Source organism: Sceloporus occidentalis, unplaced genomic scaffold (assembly GCF_023333645.1).
Source record: "Sceloporus occidentalis isolate IW3139 unplaced genomic scaffold, rSceOcc1.0.p SCAF_101, whole genome shotgun sequence".
Taxonomy (NCBI): Eukaryota; Metazoa; Chordata; class Lepidosauria; order Squamata; family Phrynosomatidae; genus Sceloporus; species Sceloporus occidentalis.
Window position 1 is genome coordinate 3,270,321 of NW_028317081.1, and position 17,812 is coordinate 3,288,132.

Consider the following 17,812-nt stretch of genomic DNA (forward strand, 5'->3'; position numbering starts at 1 on the left):
GGAGTCAGTGGGTCTGACGCAGAGGAAACAATGTAGGTGAGCAGAGTCCAAGGAGTCGACGCACAGGAATCAAGGTAGGTAAGCAGAGTCCAAGGAGTCAGCGCACAGGAATCAAGGTAGGTGAGCAGAGTCCAAGGAGTCGGCGCACAGGAATCATGGTAGGTGAGCAGAGTCCAAGGAGTTGGCACACAGGAATCAAGGTAGGTGAGCAGAGTCCAAGGAGTCAGTGGGTCTGACGCAGAGGAAACAATAAAGGTGAGCAGAGTCCAAGGAGTCGACGCACAGGAATCAAGGTAGGTGAGCAGAGTCCAAGGAGTCAGTGGGTCTGACGCAGAGGAAACAATGTAGGTGAGCAGAGTCCAAGGAGTCGACGCACAGGAATCAAGGTAGGTAAGCAGAGTCCAAGGAGTCAGCGCACAGGAATCAAGGTAGGTGAGCAGAGTCCAAGGAGTCGGCGCACAGGAATCATGGTAGGTGAGCAGAGTCCAAGGAGTTGGCACACAGGAATCAAGGTAGTCGACAGAGTCCAAGGGTCTGGCACACAGGAATCAAGGTAGGTGAGCAGAGTCCAAGGAATCGGCGGGTCTGGCGCAGAGGAAACAATATAGGTGAGCAGAGTCCTAGGAGTCGATGCACAGGAATCAAGGTAGGTAAGCAGAGTCCAAGGAGTTGGCACACAGGAATCAAGGTAGGTGAGCAGAGTCCAAGGAGTCAGTGGGTCTGACGCAGAGGAAACAATAAAGGTGAGCAGAGTCCAAGGAGTCGACGCACAGGAATCAAGGTAGGTGAGCAGAGTCCAAGGAGTCGGTGGGTCTGGAGCACAGGAATCAAGGTAAGTGAGCAGAATCCAAGGAGTTGACGTGTCTGGTACACAGGAAACAAGGTAGTCAAGCAGAGTCCAAGGAGTCGAGGCGCAGGAATCAAGTTTGGTGACAGAATCCAAGGAGTCGGCGGGTCTGGCGCACAGGAATCAAGGTAGGTGAGCAGAGTTCAAGGAGTCGACGCGCAGGAATCAAGGTAGGTAAGCAGAGTCCAAGGAGTCAGCGCACAGTAATAAAGGTAGGTGAGCAGAGTCCAAGGAGTCGGCGCACAGGAATCATGGTAGGTGAGCAGAGTCCAAGGAGTTGGCACACAGGAATCAAGGTAGGTGACAGAATCCAAGGATTCGGCGGGTCTGGCGCCCAGGAATCAAGGTAGGTGAGCAGAGTCGAAGGAGTCAGTGGGTCTGACGCAGAGGAAACAATGTAGGTGAGCAGAGTCGACGCACAGGAATCAAGGTAGGTAAGCAGAGTCCAAGGAGTCAGCGCACAGGAATCAAGGTAGATGAGAAGAGTCCAAGGAGTCGGCGCACAGGAATCATGGTAGGTGAGCAGAGTCCAAGAAGTTGGCACACAGGAATCAAGGTAGGTGAGAAGAGTCCAAGGAGTCGGCGGGCTTGGCGCACAGGAATCAAGGTAGGTGAGCAGAGTCCAAGGACTCGGCTGGTCTGGAGCACAGAAATCAAGGTAAGTGAGCATAATCCAAGGAGTTGACGTGTCTGGTGCACAGGAAACAAGGTAGTCAAGCAGAGTCCAAGGGTCTGGCGCACAGGAATCAAGGTAAGTGAGCAGAGTCCAAGGAGTCGGTGGGCTTGGCGCACAGGATTTAAATTAGGTGAGCAGAGTCCAAGGAGTTGGCGGGCCTGGCGCACAGAGTCCAAGGAGTCGGCGCAAAGGAATAAAGGTATGTGACAGAATCCAAGTAGTCGGCAGGTCTGGCGCCCAGGAATCAAGGTAGGTGAGCAGAGTCCAAGGAGTCAGTGGGTCTGACGCAGAGGAAACAATGTAGGTGAGCAGAGTCCAAGGAGTCGACGCACCGGAATCAAGGTAGGTAAGCAGAGTCCAAGGAGTCAGCGCACAGGAATCAAGGTAGGTGAGCAGAGTCCAAGGAGTCGGCGCACAGGAATCATGGTAGGTGAGCAGAGTCCAAGGAGTTGGCACACAGGAATCAAGGTAGTCGAGCAGAGTCCAAGGGTCTGGCGCACAGGAATCAAGGTAGGTGAGCAGAGTCCAAGGAGTCGGCGGGTCTGGCGCAGAGGAAACAATATAGGTGAGCAGAGTCCTAGGAGTCGACGCACAGGAATCAAGGTAGGTAAGCAGAGTCCAAGGAGTTGGCACACAGGAATCAAGGTAGGTGAGCAGAGTCCAAGGAGTCAGTGGGTCTGACGCAAAGGAAACAATAAAGGTGAGCAGAGTCCAAGGAGTCGACGCAGAGGAATCAAGGTAGGTGAGCAGAGTCCAAGGAGTCAGTGGGTCTGACGCAGAGGAAACAATGTAGGTGAGCAGAGTCCAAGGAGTCGACGCACAGGAATCAAGGTAGGTAAGCAGAGTCCAAGGAGTCAGCGCACAAGAATCAAGGTAGGTGAGCAGAGTCCAAGGAGTCGGCGCACAGAAATCATGGTAGGTGAGCAGAGTCCAAGGAGTTGGCACACAGGAATCAAGGTAGTCGAGCAGAGTCCAAGGGTCTGGCGCACAGGAATCAAGGTAGGTGAGCAGAGTCCAAGGAGTCGGCGGGTCTGGCGCAGAGGAAACAATAAAGGTGAGCAGAGTCCAAGGAGTCGACGCACAGGAATCAAGGTAGGTGAGCAGAGTCCAAGGACTTGGTGGGTCTGGAGCACAGGAATCAAGGTAAGTGAGCAGATTCCAAGGAGTTGAGGTTTCTGGTACACAGGAAACAAGGTAGTCAAGCAGAGTCCAAGGAGTCGACGCACAGGAATTAAGGTAGGTGAGCAGAGTCCAAGGAGTCGGTGGGTCTGGCGCACAGGAATCAAGTTAGGTGAAAGAATCCAAGGAGTCGGCGGGTCTGGCGCACAGGAATCAAGGTAGGTGAGCAGAGTCCAAGGAGTCGACGCACAGGAATCAAGGTAGGTAAGCAGAGTCCAAGGAGTCAGCGCACAGTAATAAAGGTAGGTGAGCAGAGTCCAAGGAATCGGCGCACAGGAATCATGGTAGGTGAGCAGAGTCCAAGGAGTCGGCACAGAGGAATCAAGGTAGGTGACAGAATCCAAGGATTCGGCGGGTCTGGCGCCCAGGAATCAAGGTAGGTGAGCAGAGTCGAAGGAGTCAGTGGGTCTGACGCAGAGGAAACATTGTAGGTGAGCAGAGTCCAAGGAGTCGACGCACAGGAATCAAGGTAGGTAAGCAGAGTCCAAGGAGTCAGCGCATAGGAGTCAAGGTAGGTGAGCAGAGTCCAAGGAGTCGGCGCACAGGAATCATGGTAGGTGAGCAGAGTCCAAGGAGTTGGCACACAGGAATCAAGGTAGGTGAGCAGAGTCCAAGGAGTCGGCGGGCTTGGCGCACAGGAATCAAGGTAGGTGAGCAGAGTCCAAGGACTCGGCTGGTCTGGAGCACAGAAATCAAGGTAAGTGAGCATAATCCAAGGAGTTGACGTGTCTGGTGCACAGGAAACAAGGTAGTCGAGCAGAGTCCAAGGGTCTGGCGCACAGGAATCAAGGTAAGTGAGCAGAGTCCAAGGAGTCGGTGGGCTTGGCGCACAGGATTTAAGTTAGGTGAGCAGAGTCCAAGGAGTCGGCGGGCTTGGCGCACAGGATTTAAGGTAGGTGAGCAGAGTCCAAGGAGTAGGTGGGTCTGGGGCACAGGAATCAAGGAAGGTGAGCAGAGTCCAAGGAGTCGGCGGGTCTGACGCACAGGAATCAAGGTAGGTGAGCAGAGTCCAGGTTCTGGTGCACAGGAATCAAGGTAGGTGAGCAGAGTCCAAGGAGTCAGCTGGTCTGGTGCACAGGAATCAAGGTAGGTGAGCAGAATCCACGGTCTGGAGCACAGCAACCAAGGTAGTGAGCAGAGTCCAAGGAGTCGGCGGACTCTGGCACACGGGAAGCCAGGTAGTTGAGCAGAATCCAGGGTCTGGAGCACAGCAACCAAGGTAGTGAGCAGAGTCCAAGGAGTCGGCCCACAGGAATCATGGTAGATGAGCAGACTCCAATTAGTCGGCATGTCTGGCGCACAGGAATCAAGGTAGGTGAGCAGAGTCCAAGAAGTCGGTTGGGCTGACGCACAGGAATCAAGGTAAGTGAGCAGAGTCCAAGGAGTCGGCGGGTCTGGCGCAGAGGAAACAATGTAGGTGAGCAGAGTCCAAGGGTCTGGCGCACAGGAATCAAGGTAGGTGAGCAGAGTCCAAGGACTTGGCACACAGGAATCAAGGTAGGTGACAGAATCCAAGAAGACGGCGGGACTGGCGCATGGGAATCAAGGTAGGTGAGCAGAGTCCAAGGAGTCTGTGGGTCTGGCACACAGGAATCAAGGTAGGTGAGCAGAGTCCAAGGAGTTGGCACACAGGAATCAAGGTAGGTGACAGAATCCAAGAAGACGGCGGAACTGGCGCACGGGAATCAAGGTAGGTGAGCAGAGTCCAAGGAGTCTGCGGGTCTGGCGCACAGGAATCAAGGTAGGTGAGCAGAGTCCAAGGAGTTGGTACACAGGAATCAAGGTAGGTGACAGAATCCAAGGAGTCGGCGGGTCTAGCGCACATGAATCAAGGTAGGTGAGCAGAGTCCAAGGAGTCAGTGGGTCTGGCGCACAGGAAACAATGTAGGTGAGCAGAGTCCAAGGAGTCGACGCATAGGAATCAAGGTAGGTAAGCAGAGTCCAAGGAGTCAGCGCACAGGAATCAAGGTAGGTGAGCAGAGTCCAAGGAGTCGGCGGGTCTAGCGCACAGGAATCAAGTTAGGTGAGCAGAGTCCAAGGAGTCAGCGTGTCTGGCGCACATGAAACAAGGTATTCGAGCAGAGTCCAAGGGACTGGCGCACAGGAATCAAGGTAGGTGAGCAGAGTCCAAGGAGTCGGTGAGTCTGGCGCACAGGAATCAAGGTAGGTGATAGAATCCAAGGAGTCGGCGGGTCTGGCGCACTGGAATCAAGGTAGGTGAGCAGAGTCCAAGGAGTCGGCGGGTCTAGCACACAGGAATCAAGTTAGCTGAGCAGAGTCGAAGGAGTCGGCGGGCCTGGCGCACAGAGTCCAAGGAGTCGGCGCAGAGGAATAAAGGTATGTGACAGAATCCAAGTAGTTGGCAGGTCTGGCGCCCTTGAATCAAGGTAGGTGAGCAGAGTCCAAGGACTCGGCGGGTCTGGCGCCCAGGAATCAAGGTAGGTGAGCAGAGTCCAAGGAGTCAGTTGGTCTGACGCACAGGAAACAATGTAGGTGAGCAGAGTCCAAGGAGTCGAAGCACAGGAATCAAGGTAGGTAAGCAGAGTCCAAGGAGTCAGCGCACAGGAATCAAGGTAGGTGAGCAGAGTCCAAGGAGTCGGCGCACAGGAATCATGGTAGGTGAGCAGAGTCCAAGGAGTTGGCACACAGGAATCAAGGTAGGTGAGCAGAGTCCAAGGAGTCGGCTGGTCTAGAGCACAGGAATCAAGGTAAGTGAGCAGAATCCAAGGAGTTGACGTGTCTGGCGCACAGGAATCAAGGTAGGTGAGCAGAGTCCAAGGAGTCGGTGAGTCTGGCGCACGGGAATCAAGGTAGGTGATAGAATCCAAGGAGTCGGCGGGTCTGGCGCACTGGAATCAAGGTAGGTGAGCAGAGTCCAAGGAGTCGGCGGGTCTAGCACACAGGAATCAAGGTAGCTGAGCAGAGTCCGAGGAGTCGGCGAGCCTGACGCACAGAGTCCAAGGAGTCGGCGCAGAGGAATAAAGGTATGTGACAGAATCCAAGTAGTCGGCAGGTCTGGCGCCCAGGAATCAAGGTAGGTGATCAGAGTCCAAGGAGTCGGCGGGTCTGGCGCACGGGAATCAAGGTAGGTGAGCAGAGTCCAAGGGGTCGGCGTGTCTGGCGCACAGGAATCAAGGTAGGTGAGCAGAGTCCAAGGAGTCAGTGGGTCTGGCGCACAGGAAACAATGTAGGTGAGCAGAGTCCAAGGAGTTGACGCATAGGAATCAAGGTAGGTGAGCAGAGTCCAAAGAGTCGGCACACAGGAATCAAGGTAGGTGAGCAGAGTCCAAGGAGTCGGGGGGTTTGGCGCACAGGAATCAAGATAGGTGAGCAAAGTCCAAGGAGTCGGTGGGTCTGGCGCACAGGAATCAAGGTAGGTGAGCAGAGTCCAAGGAGTCGGGGGATTGCGGCGCACAGGAAGCAAGGTAGGTGAGCAGAGTCCAGGGTCTGGATCACAGCAACCAAGGTAGGTGAGCAGAGTCCAAGGAGTCGACGCACAGGAAGCAAGGTAGGTGAGCAGAGTCCAAGGAGTCGGCGGGTCTGGCGCACAGGAATCAAGGTAGGTGAGCAGAGTCCAAGGAGTCGGCAGTTCTGGCGCACAGGAATCAAGGTAGGTGAGCAGAGTCCAAGGAGTCAGTGGGTCTGGCGCACAGGAAACAATGTAGGTGAGCAGAGTCGAAGGAGTTGACGCATAGGAATCAAGGTAGGTAAGCAGAGTCCAAGGAGTCAGCGCACAGGAATCAAGGTAGGTGAGCAGAGTCCAAGGAGTCGGCGCACAGGAATCAAGGTAGGTGAGCAGAGTCCAAGGAGTCGGCGGGTCTGGCGCACAGGAAACAACGTAGATGAGCAGAGTTAAAGGAACAGTGGGGTCCGGCGCACAGGAATCAAGGTAGGTGAGCAGAGTCCAAGGAACAGCTGGGTCCTGCACACAAGAATCCAGGTAGGTGAGTATAGATCAAGGAGCACCCGGGTCCGGCACACAGGAATCCAGGCAGGTTAGAAGAGACCCAGGAACAGTCGGGACCGGGAGACAGGAATTAAGGCAGGTGAGCAGAGTCCAAGCAACAGCCGTGTCTGGTACACAGGAATTTTGACAGAACCCTCCATCACTGGTGCCACTGGAGAGGCCTGACAGCCACCCTCCTCCCTATTGGCTATGGGCCCTGACTTTGTAAAGACTGTCCATGTTGTCTCCGGGAGGCAGATTAAGGGGGCGGTTTGTATCTCAATATCTTCTTTTATGTATGTGTTTTGCTGGATATATCCAGCCCTGTGTGTGAAAAATAAACAAGTCTTCGTTTTGGTTCTGAGCAATGTTCAGTGCTTGGTTTTAAATTTGCTTTCTGAAGAACGCTACACCCCCTGGCGTGATGTCACCTAAGCATGTTCCCCGCAATTTCTGAGTGGGGACGCGTAAAGTTGAGTGAGGGCGCGCGCCCCTCCCAGCTGCAGCCATGCGGAATGCAGAGGAGACGGAGAGGACCGAAGACGCAGCGCTGGACCTGCGATAAGCGGGTACTCAGGTGAGTCACTGCGTCGGGGTCTGGTGTACGGACCCTGACAATGTGTAAATGCTATGTCAATGTTTAATACTATCTTCATGTGAAATGCTATGTGCATGTTTAATGTTATGTCCATGTGTAATGCTATGTCCTTTTGTACTTCTATGTCCCCATGTGGTGCTATATCCATGTTTATTCCTATATCCCTGTTTAATGCTATCTCCATGTGTAATGCGATGTCCATATTTAATCCAATGTACATGTTTAATGCTATCTTCATGTGTAATGTCATGTCCATGTTTAATGCTATCTTCGTGTGTAACGCGATGTCCATGTTTAATCCAATGTACATGTTTAATGCTATCTCCATGTGTATTGTTATCTTTATGTGTAATGCTGTCGATTGGTAACGCTATGTCCATGTGTAATGCTATGTCCATATTTAATGCTTTGTTCATGTGTAATGCTATGTCCATGTTTACTGCTTTGTCCATGTTTAATGTTATGTCTATTTATAATGCTATGTCCTTGTGTAGTGCTTTCTCCATATGTAGTGCTATATCAATGTGTATTTCTATATCCATGTTCATTGGTATCTCAATATTTAATGCTACCTCCATGTGTAATGCTACGTCCATGTGTAATGCTATGTCTATGAGAAGTGCCATGTCCATGTTTAATGCTATGTCTATATTTGTCAGTTACTTTTTGCCATTTCTTCTCTACAGGTATAAATACACAGTTAACCTCTTAGTGTCCAGAGGGAAGGACAATCTTTCAAGCCATGGTTCCCCAGAGGTTTCCCCTAATGGGGTTTTTCCTCTCCTGTGTGCTGAAAGGTGACTCTACGTGAGTCCAGAGGTAGCTGTCACCATGATCAGCTCTTTGTGGCCTAATTAATTGGATTATTAAATTAATAATAAATAAATTAAATGACCATTTTTGTCTGTTGTGGTTTTTGGTACTATTGACTCAAAGTAACTGTAACCATATGTAATAACAAAAATTAACGGAGTTTATCCAGACCAGTGGATGGGGCCCAACCAGTGTATACACTAAAGAGCTGCAGGGCTGGCTTCCTTAGGGCTCTTAGCCAGGCATTTCATGCTTTATTAAAAAACACCAATGCACAGGTGTACAAAAAAGTACAATGTATGAATTTAAAAGGTTACAAAGTTGCATCAGTGCATCTTTTTTCTGATGTAGAGAAGTAGTTTGTATCTCCACACACATCATAGTTAAACATTTAGCATATTTTTCATATATTTATCTAATCTGTCACTAAATCAGTTAAATTGACAGAACATACCCCCAACAACAATTCAGGTGTCCAGACTTTATATGCATTTTGAGAATTTTAACAGTGCTTTTAAGGTGTATATTGCCGTTTTGGAACTGTTGTTTTTTTACATTTAGTATGTTGGGTTTGTAACTGGAAATGTTAAACAAAGAAGCCAAAAATACCACCCAATCTAGGATATGTCACTAGTGGCTTCAGAACACACATGCCACCTATCACTGCCAAAATTAGCTATAGAAATAAGTTCCTAAACTTTTTTCACCAATGCATCTGTGTTGTTTAGAATTTTTTGGCACAGGTTATGTGTTATGGTAGAGAAATCCAGTAAATGTTTTTTAGATTATGGAAATACCTGACGTGCACTTTCATTGTGTATGGAGGAGAGAACATACTCTACATGTCTGGCTGGGTACCTAAGAGCCAGAATGTCTTCACAAAGCACTTTTGTTTTGGGTACACCAATTGGTGGAGGGAAGCTTTTTAGGCTGGAGTGTCATAATCGGAATTATCTACCTGGATTCCAAAGGTACATACATTTCTAGTTTCCTATTTTTCCTTCTTGCTACATAATCCAGCACCCACTGATCTTTATACTTTTTTAACCTGTTCCATGGTATAGGCCCATAAGCTTTCTGGACCTCTGAGGTCTTTTCTTCAACATTTCTTCTACATGAGAGTGTTGATACATTGTCATCTTCAAAGAGTTTCTACTGAATCAATGTTCTTGGGGAAGGTTCATACAGGTTATCAGAGAAACATGCAGAAGAGCAACTCTGAATGACTTCACCCTACTGATGGGAATCTCTGAGTGTGGTTTCTCCTACTCTGTAATATAAATTAAATGCACCGGGCCTTTAACCCCTTAAGGACCGGGCTCATTTTTCGTTTTGTACCCTGTGGGACCGAGGCTGTTTTGACACTTTTGTGGTGCTTGTGTTCAGCTGTAATTTTCTCCTCACCCATTTAGTGTACCCACATAAGTTATATATTGTTTTTTTCAGGACAAGCTCGGTCACTCATTTTGCTGGTACTGGATGGTTCATCAAGTGACATCACTGCATAATTATTTTTAAATGTTAGCACATTTTTTTTTTCCATTTTTTATTGAATATTTTGCTAATCACATAGTGATTAGAAAGCTGGGTTCCATTGACTTGCGTGGTTGAATGCAGTACCTGTATTCAACCTGCAGGTGGAGCCAGAGTTCTCTAGAGGGTCAGGGACCGTCTAGCGAACTCTTTCTTCTTTATTGTTTTTTTTCCCGGGCCGCCGCCATCTTGCTGATGGCGAAGATCACCGGCAGCTGCCCACCCAGAGGTAAGTGTTTGGTGTCGCTGGATGCCTCTTGATCGAGGCATTCCAGCGACACCATTTAAGTTTAGGAGGCGATCGTTGATCGCCTCCTAAACGCTTTTAAAACGGGCGTCCGCCGCCATACAATGTATGGCGGCTGTTGACGCCCCGGGGAGGGGCCAGACATGGCCCCCGATGCCGATCTCGGCGTTACTGAATGCCTCGACATCGAGTATTTTTTTTTTTCAAATAATTTTCCAGAAATAGGAATAACCGTTTTTTGTTTTATTTTTTCCCCTTGTTGGAAGAGGGAGAAATTGTTTCCCTGCGATCCTCCTGCACTGATCCACAAGGAACTCTTCATAGACTTTCATCGGTGATCGCAATGTGTGTGATGTGCCAGCAGGGGGAGCGATCATACAGACAGACCCAACAGGTAATACACTGTCCATCTGTGATGTCTTGGAACAGAATAACTGATCACACTATCGGCCATTCCTTATGTAACGGTGTACCGGTGCTAGTGCCAGCAGCCGTTACCATTTGTCAGCAGGAAGCCGGTGATGCTCAGTTTAGTGAATGTACCACGTTGATTCCATGGGCTTTAGGATTCATGTTTCTATAAGCATTAAAAAGGGTGGAAGGCCCCTCGCTGATTTAACCCCTTCAATCCCAGGGGTTTTTGGTACCTCAGCGCAAAATTGCTCCATCTCGGTTCAGCGATTATTCACTTTTCCTGTGAATAGTGTACCCATGTAAACTATATATTGTTTTTTTCAAGGAAAGATAGAGATAGGTAAAGTGACAGAAAATTCCATCCAAATTTATCAATTCAGGTGTCCTGATTTCAGAAATACCCAATCTATATAGAATTTTCATACTTTTCCAGCACATAAAGCCAACATACTATAAGGTGTACGTACCGGTGCGTCCATAGGGGTTTCTTAGTGGGCGTTTTTTGGATGTCCCGGTACGTCTATAGGGGATTGAGGGGGTTAAAGCAGATGTGCGATCAACAAACATGTGGATGACAGAGACCACTATTAAAGCTTTACTCATTGTGAAAAATAATCACATGACGCAGAAGCAGGCACTGATAGGCTGTTGCCATTGCAACTTAGTTTTTTTTGGTTAAATCACAAATAAAGGACACAGAAGCTTTTCAGATGAATTAATGATGGATATGCCGAGATTTATTTGCCGACAGTCTACAGCTGTCAGGCTGAGAGCTCCTTTAAATTTTACAGTGGAAGTGCTATTTGCTGGCTTTCTCCGTTTCATGGCTGTCATACCTGAAAGTAGTTTTAGTGCGTCACACACAAGGTACGAAGATGATCAGCATATGCATGTAAATCCAGCACAAGCACCGACTTATAATGCAGATAATTGCCTAAACCAGACAATACAACAGCACATGGGCCCAGAAGTCGTGCCCTATTAGTTTATATTCTCCTTCCAAAACATGGTCACAGAAAACAGGTATTTTGCCCAAAACATCCAACTAGATTTTTTTTTTTTTTAAACCCATACACCGTAAATTAGTGCTGGCCCTCAGCAACCTCCTCTCTAAACAGCGTTTAGCATTTGAGAATAAATGAACAATTCATTGAAAATCCTTTATTTGCTGTATGTATACAATGTATAACACAAAGGTTAATTCACTTTCACAGTAATGAATGTACAAAAAAACAAACCCTAAACAAAGTGCTCACACAAGGAAGTCTACAAGCATTTATAGGCAAAATATACCATTAGAGTTCAACCTACAGTAAATGTGCAGACCCTCGACTGCTGGCGGTCTTCCCATTACAGACACAAACGTTTAATGGATTATCTTCCCGATGCTTACACAGAATACTATGTTATAGATTCATTAGTATAGCATGTTACGCGGGGGCCAAATTCAACAGCAAGGCTGTGTGCAACGGGGGCCAAACACCACGCGCACTACAAATGCAGCTATACGATGAAACGGACAACCAGAATACGGGAAATCTGAAGGCAAATTGAAGGTGTAGCGGCAGTCGCACCGAAACCCCTCCAACTGAGGCTCCCAAATCTTCTAAACTAGGGGATCCGTACACTTCTTAGCTTTAGACAACACTTACGAACAATTGACATGGTAACGAGGACAATAACAGTCAACAGATCTATGGTATCTACAAATAACAAAATGTGTTTAACGCATACGAACCATCTGACTGAGTATGTTGAGCTGCATATTTTTTTGGCACTCAAAAGTTTGGCTATAGTTTCCCTTTAAAGCAGATTTAACCAACTTGCCGGTGGCTTTATGTTTGCATCAACAGCGGCAATGACCAATCTACACAGGTACACAACCTGATCACGTACCGCTGGGGACACGCGGCGGACTAAAGTCATTTAACAACCGGATTATTCTGGAGGCACAACTATTTACACAATATTTCCAGTTTCCGTAATATGTGTGTGTGTGTGTGTGTGTGTGTGTGTGTGTGTGTGTGTGTGTTAATGGCGATTACTCTCGAGCACAATGGCTGAACTTGCTGGTTAGACTACTCTTATTGCGAGACTAAATTAATTAAATCGTAAAATCTAAAATACAATCACACATTTCTGTAGGGCCGAGAGACGACCTCTCTCGGAAGCCAAAGTTCATGGGCATGAAAAGCGTGGATGATTGACATATACAGACTTTGTATGCGGGTGTATTTGGAAGTCTTGGTGTTCACGTGGAAAGCTATGGGGGGGGGGGACAAGATTTAAAATGTGGATCTTGCTACAATCCAACACAGATCCGTACCATCTCTGATAAGCCTGGCAGGACAGTTTTCCTTCAAAATTATTTTTTTCTTCTTAATTAGAAATTCACATTGGAGACACCATTTCAAAATATGTACAGTTTACTAATGTTAAAATTCACAATACATACCCAAATAAGCTTTTGCGTTTATTCCTTACTATATAATCCGGTTATACTGGATCTGCGCCAAATCTTAACAGAAAGATGCAACTTCAATGTGAATTATTTGAGAAGGTCAGCAGAACTGTTAATAATATTAAAAAAGAAGGCAAAGCCTATCAGCAGAGCAGACTCACGTTAGGAATCTCTTTCTGAACACAATACCATTCGGAAATCAAAATTTTTATTGAAGCCAAAACATACTGTTTTTTACTGTACATAAAATAAACTAATATATATACACAAACTTCCATTTCTTTAAGTTACAGGGTTCCGTTTATACTTGGGGTTTTTGGCATTCAGTTTAACAAAGACTTTGCATAAAATTAAGGTTTCCAATGAGTTCAATCTTAATTTTGGTATAATAAAGTCATATTTGCCCCTGTCTTCTAAACAACATACTGGACCTGCCCTGAAATGCCAACAGCGCACCAACGGGGTATTTACTGGGCTTTTTTTTTGCGTTCTGACTCCAAGCAGAATTTCTCATATGCTTCCTCCATTTCTGGGTCCATCTCGTCGTCATCAAAGTCATCAAGGTAGCTAAAAGATTATAAAAGAAAGTAATGAAACATAACGGTGGGCACTATAGTGTTTATGCATGTAAGGCTTCAGTGTGTATGTATGTAGGCTGAGTAGTTTCTTTAATAATGGCCAAAATAGACTGTTCTTAAATGGTTAATGAACCAAGAATACTGCACCCAGCTCTGTCACAACAAATTATATTGCAACAAAATAATTCAACCAATTTTTCTCACTATTGTTATCCCCATCCCATATTGTTATTTTTCCTCCCAATACATAATCACTAAGGTCCTAGGCCACAAGTAACTTATGGAATACACGTACCCATCTCCACCACCACTTAGGTCTGTTCCGTTCTCCTCATAGTCGGGGAAAAAGTCTTCTCTGTCCAGCAGTTCCTGATACTTTTCTTGATAGTCTTAAAGCAAAGAAAAAAACTAACTAAAATACATATATAAAACAGACACTTCCCTTTTAACATGTTGTCAACACATGGACGCCACGTGTGATGCGGACAGCTTACCAGGGTCGGCTGCGGTGAAGGGGACTCCTTCTGATGTGTAAAACGTGGGTTCATTCTACAAAAACAAAGCCACATACTGTGAACGATGACATCAACGGGTGTAATAACCCTTTACCTGAACTCCCTGATCACTACAAACAAAAAGGGTTTATTACCCAACCAATGTAGAGAATGGCCACACACTGGCAAGAGACTGCGGACATACCCAACATACCTTATTTCAAATAAAGCTAAGTTTTACTGTCAAAAAGCAGATCATATTCAAGGAACAATCCCACCTGGTCCCAAATCCATTAGCAGCGGATCCCCATGATGATCAGCATGGTTATACTGGATGCACAATAGACAGACGTATAAAGCAATACTTGACATAGTTATAATAGTCAGTGGCTGAAGACATATGGTTGGCTATTCAACTCCCTGATTATCATGGATTGTAGAGTCAATGGGGTGTGAAGACTTTGAATGATACATATCAGCTGCAAAAGCAACAAATTACCTTTAAGTTTATATTTATTTAAACAGACATCAAAAGTACTTCAATTACTGGTTGTAATATGTTGGCTGTAATGAGCTTCTGCTGTGGCAAACGTATCCTAATGCCAAAACAGTACAAGAGAAAAGAAACCAACAAAACTTAACTTTATAATGCCTACGAAAAATACTGTTAGCCCCCCCCTAAATCTAAAGGAGATCACACAACCAAGGTGCGGCATATCGCTTCACGCAATGATGAGCCTATAGATGAAATGTCATAAGTCACAAAATAGTTAAAAAGCACAAGGCTGTCTGCGATACATACTTTACCAGTATTGTTGGTCTGAAAACTTTCCCCCCCTGATATGTGCTTTTGGGCACATAGGGTTACCCCTTCTGTGCACCCCTGGCACAGGTATATGTTTTATGATAGAAGGGAAGGAGGATTTTCAACAGTTTAACTATTTTGTGACATGACTTATTTTTGTGTGCTGTCCTTTATATTGTGGAGGGACTATTAGTATTTTTTTGTATGCATGAAAAGTTAAGTTACCGTATTGGCCCGAATATAGGCCGCACTTTTTTCCCCCACTTTGTCTTTGTCAGGCAGCGGGGTTAGGATACAGATCCCCCGCAGCGGTGCAGGGGACCCGTATCCTACTCTCTGATACGCCCAGACAGCCTCCCCTGCCAGCACTACCCACGTGGGGGGTGCCGGCACAGGAGGTTGTCTAAGCGCATCGTACAGACGTTCACCGGCAGCGGCGATGCGCGTGAACGACCTCCGCTGCCGGCACGTCTGCTCGATGTGCTTCAACAATCTCCCTTGCCGGGAATTCCCACGCCAAGAATAGACGTTTCATCTTTACCAGCTGCAAATAATGGAAATAACGACAAAACACTTAAAAGGACGCAGTGGAGGAGCACCTGGAACGCTCTTACCTCTTAAGCAACAAGCCTCTGAAGCTGCTGTTCTGTGGGTTTAGCTGGAGGTTAAGAGATAAGTAATTACACAGACGAGCTCCGGTATACGAGAAATTGGGGACAGATGTTGCCTAAAAATAAAAAAAAAACACATAAATAAATATATATATATATATATATATATACACACACACATACACACACATTTTATATGTAACTCATACTAATTTCACAGATTCAGAAGCAAAAAGATCGGAGGGTTAATAACACGGCAGTGGAATTATTTTAGGAGAACACGAATGTGTAGAAAACGGAGCACGGCCACGCACCTCGTACTTCATTTCTATCTATACTAGTCCCGGCTATCAATACATATACACACACACGATACAGACTAATCAAACGTCACAGCCCGAGATCACGTCGTCAGCTCCTGTACAATCCGTCCCAGACTGTATGAAGGAGCCATCTGCTGCGTCAAGAGGTTCACCCACAAGGGCACTGCGTTTAGTACAGAGCCGAGTAGACCGCACTCACGTCCACTCAGCCATCCTGAATGGCTAAAGTCAATTAATGGGTGACCTTAACATATAGGAGCAGCCTACATCAGGACCAAAAAAGCAAAGAAACGAAGATAAAAAGCTGAAACCCATGGTTTTAGGCTTTCAGTAATAAAAGACTTTATTTTAATGGCCACGTCTTTCTTTTTTCTCCTGAATACATAGAACTCAAGCGAAAGGATTACCTGCTGATACACGAGCTCGACAAGTTCTTTTAACAGGTCGTCTGTGGTGACCCAGCTGTTTAGTACATCTGCAAACTGGTAAATTTCTGCCTCAAAACTGCCAGGCTGTTCAGTCAAATGATTTAAGATGTCCTGGACGTATTCTGCGAGTGTTGGTTCTGGAAGGACTGGATACCCGCCGTTCTCATCAACATAGTTCTACAACAAAACATGTCCAACTTATAGCAGAACACACAGTCACATTTACACTGTAAGCGGTGATGTATTTACCCTTGGCCTGACCCAGCTGCCCTCCCCTCAACTTTGCAGTGGCCGGTTAGAGGTCTGCCGGCCCCCTGGACTGCCACCCTAGTCCTTAATACGCTACTGGTAAGCACTTTGTGGTCATGGTCAGCCTATCAATCACTGTATCTATTACAAAATGCAAACACTATATATAATCACCTGGTTTTCCACAAGTGGATTCCCCATTCAAGCCCACGCACCTCATTCACACACTCACTCACTCCCCACCCCGATCGTTGCGTCTGTACGTACATTGCCTTCGACAGAGTACCCCGGAGGATAGAACTCCGCCGCCGTCACAGACAGGTTGGAGAGGACGGGTTTGTGTGCTGGCGGAGGAGACTTCTTCCGACTCTGCTGAGCTAACGGCAGAAAGGCACAAAAAAATATTAGCAAATAAATAAAAGATTGATATCACATGGCATCACAAATCAAGAAATACAAGTTTAACCTCCAAGTAGACAGATCCCCGGTGGCTGAGAAGGTTCTTGCTAAAGACACGTATGAAGGCTAAAGACGATGGTAAAAATCATAGATTTGTGATAAACGGAGCGCGACGACTATAGACTGCGAATAACAGTTATCTAAAAACCCAGCGCCGATTAAAAGGACTTTTACAAAATTGTACATTAAGAACCCGAGCATGATCTTGTCCATAACGCTCAACCAGGAAGCAGGCTCGGCTGATTGGCCGCGGAGATGGGTCACATGACAAGTTACTTATCACCCCCTTTTGCCTTATTCACTATGAGAGCTCGAACCATACATCACTTACTTGCGCTGAATACCCAAGGCGGTCGCAGTAACTCATTCCTTAAAGGGACTGTCTGGCCACCATACGCACTTCAAGGCATGGCCCCTTTAAATGTGTCTGTCCCGACTAACACGCAGAGGATTGTGCAGAATCCCCCCAAAACGGATCTACCTCTTTCTACACGACCCCCCCCATTTTTAATATCTAAGCAAGAGCTTGTGTCACCTTTGTTATTAGATTCATACTTTTCAATACATAGCGCCTGATATTTATTATGCAAAAAAGTTCTGTCCTTTTCCCTTCTTTGACGTACTGGCGCCAACATCAACAGCTAAGCAAGGAACAACTCGTGAAATTAAATATGATGACATGGGGCTTCTGGCAGACACCCCAGGTTATCGTTGGATTGTCACGAGACTGACTATTATCATACTGTCCCTAAAGAACACCCCGGCTGTGGTGTATTCTGGCCTAGGGCAGGGGGTGCAGATCATCCCATTCAGACAGCCGCTCAGTGAGCCAGTTAGCAGGGAGATCCCATCAGTCCATTTATATTATACTACGGGACCTAAAGTCCACTATATCACCTAAAACAAAACAAACAGCACAAGCACTGTGCATCAGGAGCTTTATAAAATGATGGGTTTGGCGTGGAGGAACCAAGTGTCCCGCACAGAGCCCTGACCTTAACTCCACTGAACACCTTTGAGATGAACTGGAACTAAGACTGTTCAGGACTTCGCTCCCAACAACAGCACCTGACTTTACAAATGCACGTTTGGTACAAAATCTTGTTGGAAGCCTCTTGTTAGAGGCTGTTATAGTTGCAAAAGAGAGGCAA

The 17,812-nt window shown here is 46.8% G+C and overlaps 1 protein-coding gene across 1 annotated transcript in view; it reads right to left on the reverse strand.

Moving 5' to 3' along the window:
• LOC149283996 (polyadenylate-binding protein-interacting protein 1-like) overlaps nucleotides 1–17,812 on the reverse strand; it is a 31,851-nt gene that overhangs the window by 9,815 nt on the left and 4,224 nt on the right. The window contains exons 3-7 of the mRNA XM_089497316.1: nucleotides 16,470–16,579; nucleotides 15,933–16,130; nucleotides 13,787–13,841; nucleotides 13,588–13,681; nucleotides 13,186–13,281 (exon numbers count right to left, since the gene is read on the reverse strand). Of these exons, the coding sequence (XP_089353442.1) occupies nucleotides 13,186–13,281; nucleotides 13,588–13,681; nucleotides 13,787–13,841; nucleotides 15,933–16,130; nucleotides 16,470–16,579 (553 nt within the window). The remainder of the gene's footprint in view (nucleotides 1–13,185; nucleotides 13,282–13,587; nucleotides 13,682–13,786; nucleotides 13,842–15,932; nucleotides 16,131–16,469; nucleotides 16,580–17,812) is intronic.